Genomic DNA, 17,579 nt, shown 5'->3' with positions numbered 1-17,579 from the left:
TTTTTACCACACGGAGGTTCTACCCTTACTAGACTCGTATTAGGGTGGGGGGGGGGAATACAGACAGCAGCGCATTGGCTGGACCACGTTGACCCTTCCGTGTGAGCGGGGAGGATTGGGAGTACCTAACCTTCACATAAACTATTTGGTCGCACTGTGCAGCTTTGCAAGACACTGGTTCCACCCAGATGTGCGATTACCGTATGCCAGACTAGAGGCAGACCTGGCGTTACTTGTGCGGCTAGCAGCTGTACTGCCGGCGGGCCTGCCACGAGACCCGCAAGATAAACAACATTTCAACCACTAGCTGGGCATGGATGAGATTACTATGCAAACTAGGTAGACAACTATTATATTCACCTGCAATTCCACTAGCTGCCAACCCTTGAAGACCCATTACCCGAGAATCATTAGTACAACACACCTTAACGAGATATTCATTAACCACCTTTGGAGATCTCTTCCTCGATGGGCATATAAACTCGCACACTGAAGAGACACGCTTCTAAAACGCTCCCTTAATAGACCATTTCATGCAACAACGGCTACAGAGCGCTCTTACGGCCCAAATACCAACCTATTCATTAGAACCTGAGGCACTCCCACCACTGACCCTGCTGAGAACAGATACCATATGGGACCACCTAATTTCTAAACTATACCACGCAAGGATAGCCCTAATCCCCGCACAAGACACTAAACTCTGCGCAACATGGTAACAGGACTTAGGGCAAACCTTATCTGACCGAATATGGATCTGCTGCTGCACACAGACAAAACATATCAATGAACCACCAACACAAGCTTGTACACTAAGTTTATCCGGCGGGCATACATCACACCAGCCAAACTTCATAGGCTAGACCCTAACCGCTTGGGTAATTGTCGCAAATGTCAAGCTCCCATGGCAGATTTCCTACATCGGACATGGACATGCCACAAAGTGGCCTCATACTGGCGTGATATTTTCCAGACAATATCCCACAAGGTTCAAGCCCACTGATGGCACTGCTGGGTTAGGTCCGTGAGCTCCCTAGATCTGTGCGTAGGTATGTAGCCATAGCGCTACTACTAGCGAAAAGTGAACCGGCTATAAACTGGGGTAATAAGCGTCTACCAGATAGACATACATGGATTAAGAGCCTGATGCATTGCTACATAAATAGAAAACTCAATGCCTCCCTACAACCGCCCACATCCAGGCCCCGTTATATTTGGCAACCACTGAGTTCCTACTTACTCACAACAGACAGCGATGGGGAGGAATGGAATAGACTGGAACACAAGCACAATAATAGAAATGGAGACTGTATACAGTTGTACTGTACACTATAATTATATCACGCTTTTGCAAGTCACAAATACGATGAATGTACATATTGGATGTGATAACGAACATTGTACTGTTGGAAACCTGCTACATGAGTATGCATTATACAAGATCGAAATTAGGTGGAACACACAGAACTGATGTATTATGTAATGTTGATTAGTTGAATATTTTGAAAAAATAAAGTTTACAATTTTTTTTTTTTTTTTTAAATCGCACATCGGGGGCAAGCAGCATCTGTCCCATGAAAATATAGATTTATTTTGGCTGGTGTTGGGTACGCTCTGTGTATGATGTAAAATTGTATGAGCCGGAATTACAATTCCGTGGGATGTGTGTGGGTCCTGCCAAAATCAATGCCCACTCCCTAGCTGCCCAAGGACGATCATGGTCTTCCGCCCATTTGGCTCGTAAGCGTGTCAGCAGAGGTGTCAGTAACAATGCAGTTAACCAGTGCACAATGTGACTACCCATCCCCATAACCTGTAAATACTGTACTAAGTGTGGTTGTAGTTCAGTTGCCAGATCGCCCCATGCTCGTGTCAACGTGGCCAGCAACGAATTATGGAATAAAAATTGCTCCAGTGGCAGGTCTGCGCCTCCCACCAGATCTTCAAAGGACAGCAAGACACCTTTCCCAATGTATGCAGCCAAGCAGCATGCCAGATTGTAAGCTCTGCCCCGGACGTGATGGCACTATGTCTAGGTGTGCCTAGAAGGGGTAGCGCAAGTGCGTTTAGGATCACCAACCGCATCAGGTATAGGCTCTGACGGTAGCAGCGATGCACAACAGCTAGTAATAGGGGTCCCGGTGTAGTGGTTTTAGTTATCGGGTGAAATAGGTGATGGATATTAGGCATCGTCCAGATCGGCAACATAATTGCTGTATCAGACAACTGTGGGCCTGAGAGCCTTTTGGCCACCCATTGCAGCTGAGCTGCCAGGTAATATAATTCCATGTTAGTTGCTGCCAACCCTCCCTGATCCAGAGGTGCATACAGTTTCTTCAACGCTAGCCTACAGTGCCCAGTGTTCCAGATAAGTTTGCAGACTTTTTGTTCAAACTCATTGAAAATTTTTGCTGGGTCTTAAATGGGCAGATTCGAAAAATAGTACAACAGTCTAGGAAGGATAACCATCTTTAATAATGTGATCGGACCCATCACAGATAATGGTAACGTCTTGCAGAACACAATTTAAGATCGAATGGAGGACAACGCCCTTGTGAGGTTACAGTCAAGTAGATCGTCTGAGGAGCGATATATGCAAATGCCCAGATGCAAAGATACTTTATTGCCATCAAACACAGCCGAGACCTTTAAATCCTAGTAACAGAACTAAACAAAATTCCACGAGCAATAAAACCCAGCGTCACCGACCCTGTTCCTTCTTTCATAACTGCAAACGACTGAAACATGACGAAAAAATTATTATACAACATTTCAAACAAAAGAATACTGACATTTCTTTCAACTCGAAAGTCCATACATCAAGAAAAGACAGAAGGTCCGATCGATTTCCAAATAGGATTCTCGCTTTGTTCCAATGACTTCTCACACTTGGTCTGAAAGAATCAACTCAGAGGCTGGGAACCGGGAGGGATAATATTAGCCCTTGTGTCTTTAATAAATTCCAGATTTTCTGCCCACCACGGTGTGGAAAATCTACATTATGCCAAAACCTGGAGATCAATATTATGCAAATCCAAAGCCTAGCAACCAAACAACTTGTAGCACTCTCCACAGGTTTGCAATAGAAATGTCTAAGCACAGATTCATTCGACCAGTCAGCACAAGCAAAATATCTTGCAAACTGCCACCCATCTTAAATGCTTTCAAAGCCGGAGGGGCCTGTACTGAAGGAGCACTAAGCACACCTACATCCACACCAGAAGTCATCATCACTTCCTTAACCCATCTCGCAAAAGTTGGAAGAGAAACGGAGTTCCTCCTGAAGGTTTCAAGGTAACTGTCCTACCCTCATACTCCTTAGCACACTGGACCACGCACAACCTCTCGTAATTAAAAAAAAGTATACAAGATAGAATTTGCCTTAGTCCAACGAGTCAAATGAAAACAAACTCCTTCAAGTGTATGCATTCGGCTAACATCATCCAGAGCTGTTACATCAGACACTATGAAAAGACATCGGGCCTACTAACGCTGCAAGCTTAAAAGTTAAACTTTAAGTTAAGAATCTCATTACTACTCACCAGAGTGTTTAAGATTGTTGAAACTATTTAATTTAACCCCTTGGCCACCATGCTCGTGACGGAACCACTCCGTCACGAGCCACCTTGGCGCTGTGCTTGTGACGGAATGGTTCCGTCAGGGCCCCGCCCGCTCAATGCAATGCTCCGCGCAGGCGCGGAATCGGCATCACGCAGGCGCGGCGGCCAGGCCGTGACGGAACCATTCCGTCACCAGCACAGCCCCGCCGTGGCTCGTGACGGAATGGTTCCGTCACGAGCACGCAAGGGGTTAAAAATATTTCAGTCAATCAGGTCAGGGACTCCAGGCGCTTGCTGCTGGTCTCAGTCGAACAGCCAGGTCTTAAGGCCCTTTCTGAAGTTTCAAGCCTAGTCCTGAACTGAAAATGAAACCTATCCAGCATAACGATCGAGCATCATCTCTTAAACATTTAAAATACTCAGTCTTTTCCACACCATACACTCCACTTAACTCAAACTTCAATAGCATAACACTACTGATCTGCATGAGCAGCATAATAAAAGAAGGAATATGTTTGGTGATGCTGGGTTTTATTGTTTATGGAATGTTGTTGAGTTCTGTGTTCCTAAGCTTTAAAGAGGCAGCTAGGTGTGGCAGCACTAAAGAATCATTACAGAATATTGGCCTTCGGGTCTTGACATAAAATCCACCAGTGGCATCACAAATAAATGTAGGATTGAATCTTGTTACCTTGGATTCTAACCTCCTTGGTAACTTTTTCTCGTTCTCCCTTTTTCTCAGAGAATTACTAAAAGACATCACCAGCACTCTCAAACATATTTGCCTTGCTCCAAAAATGGCAGCTGTAGGAAGCTGTCTCTGTATATACTTTACCAAGGAAAGGTATAGTGAGCTCCAGTGGACCCCCAAAGGCTTACAGAGGTGAGATTAGATAATACCTTACTCTCTATTTGCGGTAGTATGCGGGGGCAGTAAGGCTTTATCAGAGGGTAGTGTTAAGCATTTATTGTACACATTCAGGCAAGAAATGATTTCACACACACTAAGACTGAACTCTGACTAATTGTTTTGTATACAAATATTTTAGTTGTATTTTAATTTTTAGAACCAAGCAGGACTTGGTGCAGTTAAGAACATTGTACTTTTCAAGAATAATACAGGTGTGTGCAGTTAGCTTTGTAACAGGTAGGTAAAATGTTCAGAAACAGTTGAAATTACTTTGCAGTTACTTTGCAATTGCTTTGGGATTACTTTTACTACTCAGTGTGATATGCCTAGATATCACACTGGGACATTTCCTAGATAAGAGGTAGGTAAAACAGTTTTCATAAAAACAGTTTGAGGTTTCCATACAAACACCCTCAACACTTAGTTCTTCCGTGGAAACCAGTCAATGCCATTCTATGGAGGAAAATTAGGTTATTGTTTTGCAGGTAAGTAAACGGTCTTTGGGGTGGACTTTGTGGGTTAGAACAAGGCTTCCCCAGGGTCAAGAATGCACTCCAAAAGCACCCTCAGCAGCACTAGGGTAGCCGGGTGCAGAGGGCTGAGGCACAATGTTATCCAAAGGGGGACAGATGGCCTCCAGTTGGTGGCTGCTCACAGGCAAGCCACTTGGATGTGGGAGCAAAGCTCCTGCGGTTTAGCTCAGGGCAAAGGAGGATCCAAGAACGCAGCCAAAGTGCACCCACAGAGGCACTGGGGTGGCCAGGTTCAGGATGCTTAATCGACGTTGGGAGCCCTGTTAGTCTCAATGGAGAAGCTTCAGTCAGGACAAACACTGCAGACTCAGGCACAAAGATCTTCTGGAGGAGACCACCAGTTAGAAAGGTAAGGTGGAATGTTGTGGGATGCTGGGACCATGATGGGCCACCCAAGGCCGTGGGGTGTTGGGTGGAGGGGTGTCTTTTGGCGTTGGGTATTCCTTACCAGATCTGGTCGATGGGATCATCCAGATAGGGGCTGCAGGCATAGTCGGGAGACTCGAGGTAGTTCAGGAATCAAAAGAACCCAGGTCAGGATCGCCGGGGACACCTTCTGGTTTTGGGCCACTCAAACTCGGGTTGTGGGTGTGGGGTGCAGACTCGCAGATTTGGCTGGAGCCAGAGTCTGTTGGGTGAGCAAATCCGGTGCTCACAGGACACAGTCTTTTTAGTGAAGGCAGGGCAGGTCCTCCGGGTTCTGGGGAGCTGCAGGATGCACCGGCATTCCACTGGAGCAGGTCAAAGTCGGGACAGGCTGGTAGGGCTGGGGCCAAGTCAGTTGGTGTCATCCTCCTCTTCCTTCAGCATGGCTCTTCGGTTCTTCTTTCTTCTTGTCGGAGGCAAGGTTCGAGGTTGTCCCTAAATACAAAATGTAGGGGGTTTTCAGGTGGATACAGGTTGCAACCAATTGGCCCCTTCCTTGGGGTGGGTATACCCCTATTATGCCACCCTCCAGAGGGTGGCCTAAGCCTCACTCTGGTTGGTTAGGTCTCCCATCTTCAAGATGACAGGGACTGAGTTGTGCTACGCCCCCTCCCCCCCTCACCTGAGGGGTTGGGTTGGCAAAGGTAAACACATCTGTCCTCCTAGCTTGGTTTTCCTGCCGATTCTCCCGCCCAAAGTGGGGGTCAAACGGTTGGGGCTAGTTGCTGGGAGCAGCAAATGGCTGGGTCAGCTCACATAGGCTTGCAAGCCTTTGAAGCTTCCCCTTCGTGGAGCCTGCCCATCCTAGGGAAGGAGGCTTGGCACCTCTGCCCAGGATGTGCTTTGTTTCAGGACCCCAGGAGTGGGAGGCTCTCAACCCAGGGGTTGAGAATCATGTCTGGGGTGGCACCTGGTGAGCAGCCAGGACACTAGAGTTAGGTCATTTTTCAGAGGGCATCTCCAAGATGCCCTCCAAGTGCATTTTGCATTAAACCCCACACTGGCATCAGTGTGGGTTTAATGAGCTGAGAAGTTTAATATCCAACTTCCCAGATTTTAGTGAAGCCATTATGGTGCTGTGGACTTCGTAATGACAAAATCACAGATCACTTGCTATTTTTATGGCTTTACCACTTTCGTTGTTTAAGAATAGACTTAGACAATGTAGGGGTAGAGGGCTCATGCACCTGTACCCTCGCCAGTGGTTTAGTGGACCCAGCTAGAGGGGTGGCTTACATATGCCATTTGCAGTGGATTGTATGCATGGCACACAGGGATGTGTGCCATGTTGACTCTTCATTTTGCTCTGCACCAAAACATGTAGCCTGCAATGGCAGTGTGTGTTTAGGTACAGCACCTCTAAGGGTGGCACAATATGTGCTACAGTCCTTAGAGGCCTTCCATGGTCACAGCGCCCTTATTAACCATGGTACCTTTTACAAGGAACTTGCATAAGGCCAGAGATTTGCCAATTGGGTGTGCAACAGTACAGTTTTAGGGAAAGAACAAACAGGGGTACCTGGCTCCCATGGCACACTTAGTCAAAGAGTGTCAACATCATTCAAAAAGTGGGGGTCAACCATGCAAAAAGGAGCACTTTCCTACAGCAGCAATCCTCCATTTTGAGCTGAGCGGCTGTAGGATTTTTGTTAAATAAGCTCAATTGAATTGCTTAGAAGATTAAGAGGTGAGAATGCCAGGACTTTACAGGACTGGTGTGTTTTACAAGGGAGGCTAACAGACCATTTACCTCTTTTAGTTTGAACTTGCCTGAATGAAGGAATTGGAATTTACAATAGTCTCCAAATAGCTGTATGATATTCTAATTCAATAAAAACCCAGCGTCACATACCATACAGTTCAAGATGAAAGAGCCTACCCAAAGAACACATGAGGTCAGAATTAAGCTCCAAAACGATATCATCAAAAGTAAGTTTAATATCATCGTGGTGCTCAAATATTCAGTAGCAGGAGATATACATAATAAATTAGAACTCTAATTGTTTAAAAACAATTTAAGGAGGTAAGTTTATCAGTTTGAGTCTTCCTGCAACTTCTTTTTTTTCTTTTTCTTCTTGCACTTTTTCACTATGATTTCTTCACAGTCTTCTGATAAGTCTCTAAGTTTCTCCTTTTTTTCCTTCTTTTTTCTCTTTTTCGATTTTACCTGGTCTGCAACTTGCAGCTCTGCCGCATTATATTCTTCCTCCATGGGCTCCTCTAATGGATGCCTTATTTCTGTGTTGGTTTGTTCAATTTCTTCACTAAACGAATGTGTTTTCCTCTTGCGTTTCTTCTTTAAATTTGGAGAATGTACATCCACAGCAGCGTCTGCCTCAGGGATGTCTAAAGGACAAGCATTCATTTGAGACTTCGATTTTTTCGATTTCTTTTTCTTTTTAGAACCTTCTGAACAAAGCGCCTCTTCTGATACTTTACTGGGGGGCTTTTCACTGGGGACGGATTTTTGATCCTTCTTTCCATATTTTGCTAGAAACTCCCTTTCCTGCTCCTCCAGTCGGGCAAGTTTGGCACTCATCGTTAGGCCATGTCGTGCTCCCCTACACACAATGGGAAAAAAAGCATTTTTTACTGTCTTACAAATATGGTAACGTGCTGAATGTTTTGATGCAAGTAGTACTTTCATGAGCATACATACAAATTACTGGTTCTTGGGAGGGAATAATATTGAGCCATTTTGCATTTTTAAATTTGTGAACACCTCGATTTCCAGGAAAAGACTTCTTTCCTGAAGATGTAATGCCCCTGTCCCCCAAGGATTCCAAATATCACCTCAACTCAGCTGACTGGGAGTGTAGTGGTGTAAATAGGCCACAGAAGATTTCTACTGGAGCGGTTTTACTTTATTACAACATTGGCGAAGAACCTTTCAACTGTAGGAATTCTCCTTTCATGGAAATACTTAAAAACATTGTTTTTCATCTCATTTGGCAAGTAGGGCCAAATGAAACCCGCCCAACTCAACCCATATTCATAAATTTGTGAATTCAAGCATACTGACAAATTATCTGCATTTCCAAACATACTTTAAGCATGTAAAATACTGTAGTCCAGAGTGTACCAATTTACAGACTGAGAATTTACACGCACAAAGTGTAAAGCCTACACACCTATATGCTCAAAATACTCCCTTAATCAGAGCCAGACATTCAAGGATGTTGGTCATGGTTGTCTTTCAAACATTCTGATGCTATGTAATAAGTTGTAAAATAAAGGTAGAGCTTACTTGTGGGCAGTGCGACCGCCACAGGCTCGGACTAGCTCATCATCAGTAATCCTGTTGAAAAAGAAAGGTTTAATGACTAACATGACAGGCCTGAAACTTAACATGCAACTCTAACTACAGAAGAAGTAAGAAGCAAAAATAGTTATATGGTACTCTGGCACTATTCTTGGAGGAAGAACAGAAGGATAAACAAAATTACAGGTTTGTGTTATGCATGCCGTGGGTGTCTAGAACACTTTAATATCATTGTTCCTTCTCATACGATTGTCGTCTAATCTGAAGCGCTCTAGTTTCCTTGAACACATTTAAGTTTTATACAAAATATAGAAAGTACACACTAGATCATATCTAAAAAAAACAAAAAACGATATTGAATGCCATAGGATACATAAATAGTAAGTTCATACCCAGCCAGTGACCAAAATGTGACATGCCTTTACATGATGCTTATCAAAAAAATATAACTATTTTTACATTTTAACATAGGCATTCTGGACTTGTATGAAAGGGTAATACCTCACAATTGCATTGACGTCTTGTAATAAACACCCAGATTTGATCTTAGAGAATAAAATGGGAAGACAAGGTAGCCCCCCCGATTGGAATAACGCCAAGATGGTGCCCCAACATATCGTAATTTCAACTACAGTGACTATCATACAGCTGAAATACTTTCACATCACTTATTTTACTTTATAAAATACAATGTGTGCCTTAGTTAAAGGCTGTCACACGTTGACTGAATATCTTTACCCAAATTTCTTAAATGAGGCCTTTATAGGAGGAACATGCTTCCATTCTGTCTGGGAGTGTCCAGATCTATAGGGGATCAGTATAGACTATGCTCTCAAACGTGTTGGGCAGACTTGTGGAACCAAACCAACACCACAACTTGCCCCGTTGGGGATGATGATGGACCTTAGGGGCAATCAGGGAGAGAACATTGGCGGGTATCCGAAAGATGGTCATCAGAAATGATGAAGCCATGGAAAGCAACTGGACACACATGCTAAGATGGAGGAACCCACATTTTTGGTAAGGTGCTCTCCTAAAAACATCTTGGGTCAACGGTGGGAGCATTTTGGTACCACAAGAGGGTAAGAATCTGCGCTCATTCAAGTGACAGCTGATACTCTTCCCTTCTGTATCATGATAAAGGTTGAAAATGTTTACTACAGAAGCATATGGTCTTTATTTGGTATAAAAATAAATATTAAAAAGGATGCCTATTGTTGACAGTGGGGGGTGTAGCCATTTTCATTAGCACTGTAAAATATGGATACTGAGGTAAAGAGTTTAAGTGACAACTCACGAGTGCAATCCATTTTCGTATTAGTTTGTTAATTTTCTTCCCTTCTTACCATCTAGCTTACATAGAACTACTGTTAAAATGGTGCATACAATTTGTAGGCAGTGTGGGAGTTAAGTGGCTATAGCACCTGCATCATTTTTTCAAACTTCAGGTTAACCACCTATGTGTTAGTAAAAGTGGAGTTTTGCAGTAGAAATGTATTTAGAATTGGGGGGGGGGGGGCAGTATGGAGGGTACTTTTTTCACTTCAACGTAAGTTAGCATTATAAAAACATGATGTTGAAGTTCAAGGAAAAGGTTTTGGAACAAATACCCATTGCCGATAAAGGATTACTTTGAGGAGAACACTGAACTTGAAGACGAGGCCGATAATTTGGCACCAGTTTACAAAAGCAATTAGCACTTGGGCAGTGAATGTGGTTCTGTAGTGGTGTAAGTTCTTTACTTAGAGACAACACACAGGGGAAACAAATTGGCATTATGTTATTGATACAAAAGTTAGTTTTCACATATAAATTCAGAAAATTACAGGAGGAAATGATGATTAAGAATCATCTAATAAATAGAACTAATTACATGAAAGCTAGAAAAAAAACCTGAGTATGTGAAAGCCACTTTCAGACAAGGCTGTATGTAAAAGCCACTTCTGGACAAGGCTGTACATGTAAAAGCCACTTACAGACAAAGCTGTTCAAATTTTGAAAAGGATGGAGATCACTTGAAAATACGTAAAAGTATGCAATCAAAAGGACAACATTGAAATAAGTCCTGTAAATGTAGTACCAGAAAATGGAGACCTACAACCCGGGAGGAACATGGACAAAGACGAAAAGGGGATTCAGTAAGAAAAACAGATAAGGTACTATCTTCAGTGAAGTTTTATTGCTTGGTAGCACAAGGTATTCTCCTTTGCCAGTAATTGTCTTTCACTTAGTGTGTTGTATTAGTGATGCAAGAAATTTGAACATTTCTAGAGCATTTGTATGAGGAAGTAAAACCAAAAGTGCTAGAATGGTGTGGAAGTCTAGTGATGAGGCATTAGTGTTGTATGTGAATAAATGGACTCATGCTCCGCTTACACAACAGATGAAAATACTTAAAGAAATTAAACAGATTGGAGCTGGATAAAGCTGTTTCCAAATCCACTATACTATTTTTATGGTCAAATTCCTGTTCACAGAATTTTTAAAGCAGACATACTATTTAATGGTCGAAAGGCAGCTGGAATGCTTTATGTGGGGAGTCATGGCAAATATTGGTCAGGATGTAGAGAACAAAGAGAATGTTTGCAGAGGTAAAAGATGTTGGATATTTTCAAGCAGATATACTGTTGCAGCATACATGACTGCGTAGGAAACTACGGAGTGGGGAGGAGAGTTTTGGGAACTTTGAGTGAGGCAGGTCTGGATGAGTCAGTGTTGAAAATTGAAAGTATTTATCTGGGGAACAGGTAAAATCTAAGATGAAGTTGGTGAAGGGTACATAGAACAGGCACCTAGTCTGAAAAACAAAGAGCAGTTAAACTTGTTTCTAGGGACGATGAATATTATGCCAAGTTTGTGCATCACCTCTGGTGAGGATAGAAGCTTAAGAGAGATCATGAAGAAAAATGTAAATTATATGCAGTGATGCATTTGAACAAATCAAGTTAAGTATTGTGAATTTTGTTGTGCTGAAACCATACAATGTGATGAACTGAATGATTATCACTGTCAGTGCATATGGCTCCTCCAGGTACTATTTTTTCATTGTATTTTATATATTTTTAAAACTTTTTTATATGCACTCAAACAGTACAGGTGTCTGCATTTCCTCCCCCCTCACTGTCACACCCCCACCAACCACTCACACTGTCCGTTGTTTCTTTGTTTCATCCCTCCAACCCAATAAACACCCCCCTTTCCCCTATTAGGCTTTCCAAAGCTTGTTCAAAATGCACTCGCAACAAATTTTTTTTTTTACAGCTCCAAGATTGGTGTCTGCCGTATTAGAACCATGCATAAAAAAAAGTGGATGCATCATTTGCGGACATGTGTGATGTCATCACACTGGGTCACTGTAGCATCAGGACGTATGTTAGCATACACATCATTACACTTTTAACTTTTATTTCTGATGCTACACAGCATCTGCAAAATGCATTTGCAAAGCAAATGGGTCTTCACAAGTAGACAAACATCAAGACCTATTGGTTTTGCCAATGCTTGCCTTGGAATCCTACTAGTCTCAAAAGCAACTTGGAAATGGTATTCCCAATGCCTCTTAACCATGCATACCTACACATTCCCTCTTAGATTTTCACTTACTTGTTGGCAGACGAGAGGTCTAGCTTCTCATCTTCATCTTCACTGCTGTCAGACGACGATGGCTTTTCTACAGGCTCTTCACCCCCTGACAGCAATGTTGCAGACTTCAAATAAGACAAGACAGATTAGGAAGCAGCACCTCTCAAAAACTAATAATCAAATGTAAACAGTGAAAAAGATTAGTGTCACTACGCAGAGTAAGTTCCATTTTTGGAAAATGTCCTTTTGACAGAAAAGACACAAAAACTGCTCTCATCTTATTTCACAACAAGACATGCTTTGCCATGATAGTGGACTTATTTGCCACCGCCAATCTACAAGAAATCTGAGTCAGACTTAATGGACATCAAGACTTCAAGTGTTCACAGACATTACTGCGTTCAGTCCAGACAAAGAAGACAATGGTTGACAGATTCTGATACACAGCCGTTTAAACTACTGTCAATCTCTGTAAGGCAACCACTTTTCAGGCATTTTGCATAGCTACAAACAAAGCTACTTGCCAACTAATCCCAGTGGTGACCCCATAGCGCATGCTAGCTCACTCAACAGCTCTAAGTGTAAGCTGCCTTCTTCCATTTCCAACCCCACAGCTCATACACAAGCGACTCTCTAGATAACTTACTTTAACTACCCTCCACCTCCTCGCCTCCCAAGTTTGATGGCCTATGCCTCGAATTGCAGTAATTCTTGACTGAATTTATGCTTCCTGGCACTACTCTATGAAAATTAAATCCAAAGAAGGGGATTTCCCCATTGTAGGATCAATCCCACAGAACAAATCGACTTATGTGTATCGCTCGTGTGAAATGTACTGTCTAATGTTTGCATCTTTTATGGTTTGTTTTTATAAACTGAATAAAGATTTTGATGCGGATGATTGGTTTAAATATCAAAGTTTGCAAATTCGAATTAATCCAAGCTTGAATGTGGATAGGTTTATGTGCTTACTTTAGGAACATCACAATCAATGAAGCCACGGACGACAGCAGAATCCTATTCCACACAAAGGACTGGACTGCATCAACCAGACTCAAGGACCGGACTACCTCAACCAGACTCAAGGACCGGACTACATCAACCAGACTCACCTATGCTATTCCTCACTCCACAAAAAGATACTGTGCCATCAACCTCTTCTTCAGCAAACAAATGCAGAAGATCCAACAGCTTGCCAACAATTATAAGCTTGCTTCTTCTGTCACACCCATCCCTTCTCACAGAATCCCACAATTAGCAGCCTTCATAGCCCTATTCCTTCCAGATCTGGCTGACATACTCGTCTTTGAAACTCATTCTTATGAAGATGATGCTTTACTATCATCCTTCATCAAAGCTCTGAGGAAGCGCTCTTACCCCATTGTCCATGCCGCCCTCCCTAAAGGCATCTGCCCAGAAGCTCTCAAGACTATCTAAATCTTCTCAATCCCAAAGAAACCTGCACTAGATGAGCTCACCAACTACCAGTCTACTCACCTAACATTAATCGTCAAGCTCACTGAAAAGCACTCTAAGTTCAACTCTAAGATCACATCCATGCTAACCATCTTCTGCACAACTGATAGTTTTCAAATCACACGACTGCACAGAGACTTGGACCAGAATGCAGATTATGACGACCAATGCCCTCTGATATTCCTGGATCTCTCAGCTGCCTCCGATACAGTCGACTATCCCACCCTCATACCAAACCTGAGTCGCAAATGGGATTTATGGGAAATGTCCTGCACTGGTTTTCTTACAATCTTTCCAGTCTCCACCAGTTTGTTCACATGAAAACCTCCAAATCAAAAAGGATCCCTCTCACAAGAGGAGTCCCCCAGGGTTCCATACAGCCTCCTGTCATCTTCAACCTCTACATAGGAGTTGCTTGGTGCTCTACTCACAGATAACAAGCATCAAGATACACCAATATGCAATTTAGGTACAATTCTACTTGAAATCTCATCTACTTCAGACATCCAACACCTCATACACCTTTTGCACATCATACAGACCTGAATGTACAGTGCCTACCTGAAGCTCAACCCAACCATGACAGAACTATATTTGTATGCCCAATGACATGAACCTTTAGGTTTTCAAATTCCAACTCTCACTGAATGCCTATTAACTTGTATTCACCCTGGACACCAACCTGTCCCTGAAAGAACACACAGCCAAAACAAAACTAAGACTGCCTGGTACTAGCTATATCTTTTAAAGAAAATCAAGACACTTCTTCCAGAAGCCATGGCCTCCCAGACTCCACACTGGCACCCTACACGCTGCAACACGTCTCATCCAGGGCCTGAAGAAGTATCATATCACATCACCTCACTCTGATGGAACTCCATTCGCTTCCCCTGCCAGCCCGCACCACCTTCAACATGAGCAACATCATTTACAAAGCCATCACAACCAGCCCCCCTGCTTATGTTGCAGACAAACCCATCATCTCTAGTGGGTGGTACATAAGATTGCAGCAGCCAGGACACCATCAGATTGCAGACAAAAAAGTGTTTAAAAAAAAAAAAAAGTATTGAGGCAACAGCCTTTTCCCCATCGATGCACACAGGATCTGGAATATCCCTGTATCTCATCTAGACCACTAACGCTGCTCCAAAATAGGGAAGAGTAGTAGACTTCCCTCTTTAATACCACCTCATCACAATGCAGTAACTGTCCACAAAACAGCTTGCCTGTCTAGATTACTCAAAGACTAAGCTTGCTTTTGACCATGTACCGTAGTCCGCTGCCTTTTAGCTAGTTTTGTACTTTAGTAATACGATATACATACCAAAATAAATGTTCTCTTTACCTTGTTCTCAGGCAATACCAGACAGCAGGATCAGAAATTTGAAGCTTTAGGCTTTTAACTAATCAGAAATTGCACCCCATCAAATAAAATGCACTACTCATTACAATAACGTCTCACATTACAGTTAATCTCCACCTTCATGACAACCATTTATATTCTACCCTGCTGCAGGAGGTAAGCCGACTGAGCATCTTTGTGGAGGAATGACAAGTATTGAATTTCCCTGGGCAGTGCAAGCCAAGGAGTGTTCTTTTATTGAGTTTGTTTCTCTTCTTCTTCAAAACTCTTTACCATAGAAGACTTAGGTTTCAAGAAGATTGTTTTAGAAGAGATTCTGGACTTGAAATATAAATGTTCCCTAAAGCATCACAGGGAACATGTTTTGGAAGCAACTCATCTTTGCTATAGAGGCTTAGCACCTTGACTGCTACAGCAATTCCCGCTGGGTGCTGAAAGTCAGATTTACCATTGTTCATGACAAGGTCAGCTCGTCATTAGCACACGACAAGTGTACTGCATGACGAGCTGAGCTCGTCATGAGCATGGAAGGTGTTAACATACAGTATGGTAGTCAGTGTTCATCTGGGGAGGAGGGCAACAAGTACTACGCTGAGTGTGCTTAATTAAGCACACAACACCACTCATGTTGGCATCAACAAGTAGACGCTCCTGTGACCAGAGTAGCCTTTTCTACTGCACGTCTTCTCATTCCAACAGAGTAAGAATACCTTACCCCTGGCGTCTTTATACTTGGCTGGAACACGAAGGTACCCAGGGCTACATAATTTTACAGTCAGATTACTATTGATGTAATCTTTATTGGAAGTATTCGAGGAGGGAGGGACCTATATTTTTGGCTTACATTGACAAGGACTACAGCATCACAGGTACACTAAACAAAACGCCTCCGAGCAAGACATGCTCCCCTTTGTTTACCTTTATGAAGCGGCCATACAACAGGTTTGGGTTGCCATGGCTTTTGAGCGGCTTTTTATTGGTGATCTCCATATCCTTCTCTGTAAGCCTTTTCATTTGAACACCATCCTAGGGAAAAATATAGTTTAATATTTTTAGATTACACAGCAGGCACAGTATGTTGGAACACTATTTTCAAAGCACCAGTGTAGGCTTCAAGAAGATTTAGTCACAAATTACTCATTTTAAATAAGTGTTTCCAACCAACAGTTACACATGAATCCATTTAATATTTTCTTACATTAATCCTTTTAAATAAGGAACATTTGTGGCAGCCTTTTCAAAGACACCTGCCTCTTATTTTTTGCTTTCTATATTTTGTGACTGATGAGATTTTACTATACAATCCTGCAACAATGAAAAACATTTTGGAAAGATGGTAAACACCAACAATGTCTCTTAATTTTAACAATCACTTTGCAAAACATACATTGCACTTTGATGCTTCAGTGCCTGTTTCAAGAGTATTATCAAAAGTTACAAATTAGCAAATACAGGCGGAGAGTGCTTGGCTTGGCGGAATAAAATTACAACAACAACCTTGTATATCCTTGCTAAATAAACTTTACATTTAGGTTTCTGTAGGAAGCTGGCTCTTTATGTAATAGATCAAAAATCTGATATACTGTGTAAAGAGTCCAGGGGTTCCCTTATAAGTGGACAGGGCTTGCTATGCAATCCCAAAGTGCTCTGTTACGGGTAGTGTGGTCTAGCAACCCTAGGCTTAACTCAGAGGAGTACAAGACATCTGCAAAATACACACAATGATTATTAAATGACAACACGACTCAAGAAGGAGATCTACATCAATTTCAAAAATACCAAGTACCTTTATATAGGATTTTGCAGCAGAGAAAAATCGTTCAGGTAACTACGTTCTTAAATAGAAATTCTTTTAACTTTAAAAAGTAGCCATAGTGCAATTTCTGGTTCTGCAATGTTATCCCAAAGAAGGAAGAACAAGTTCTGAAAACAGGTATAGTACATCGCCTTACAGGACCAATCTCCAGGAGTGAAGGTAAGTGGTGGTCCAAGGCAGCACCAACAGTACACAACCAGCGGCACGAGGGTGGTCGGGTGCAGGATGCAAATCAGCGCAGGGAGCCCAGTGCGTTTCAATGAGGATTGGTCACTGTAAACAGAGGGTGCAAGCTCTTGCCAGGAGGCCAGTCGGGTCAACCAACAGGGGGAGGTTCCAATGCTTGAAATGCTCAGCGACCCCTGGGTCCTCTTCTCCATGGCTCGGGGGCGACGGATGCAGAGGTGTCTTTAGGCGTTGGGCTTTCTTATCAGGAGCAGTCACAGTGGGGGGCCTGCATGCAGAGGCTGCAGGCGGCATCTGGAAGTCCACGTGGGGTGAAACAGCGATGGACTCTAGCTCTGAGGGGCTGCAGAACCTTTCCGGCACCCCTGTCCCACTTCACCTCGGCCGGAGGCGACGGGTGCAGTGGTTGCCTCGGGTGTCTGGTTTTAGAAGTTATGGCCGCCACACAGTCCTCTCTTTTGGAGT

The 17,579-nt window shown here is 42.9% G+C and overlaps 1 protein-coding gene across 1 annotated transcript in view; it reads right to left on the bottom strand.

Annotated features, from left to right (window-relative positions):
• Nucleotides 1-7,347: 7,347 nt before the first annotated feature.
• The window catches only part of GPATCH4 (G-patch domain containing 4), a 50,500-nt gene continuing 40,268 nt past the window's right edge, over nt 7,348-17,579 (bottom strand). Inside the window, exons 5-8 of the mRNA XM_078668521.1 lie at nt 16,031-16,138; nt 12,295-12,398; nt 8,677-8,727; nt 7,348-7,990 (exon numbers count right to left, since the gene is read on the bottom strand). Of these exons, the coding sequence (XP_078524647.1) occupies nt 7,462-7,990; nt 8,677-8,727; nt 12,295-12,398; nt 16,031-16,138 (792 nt within the window). The 3' untranslated portion in view covers nt 7,348-7,461. The remainder of the gene's footprint in view (nt 7,991-8,676; nt 8,728-12,294; nt 12,399-16,030; nt 16,139-17,579) is intronic.

This window comes from Lissotriton helveticus, chromosome 12, assembly GCF_964261635.1.
Source record: "Lissotriton helveticus chromosome 12, aLisHel1.1, whole genome shotgun sequence".
NCBI classification, from domain to species: domain Eukaryota; kingdom Metazoa; phylum Chordata; class Amphibia; order Caudata; family Salamandridae; genus Lissotriton; species Lissotriton helveticus.
Note: the sequence above shows the minus strand (reverse complement) of the source record. Positions and strands in the feature narration are given on the sequence as shown.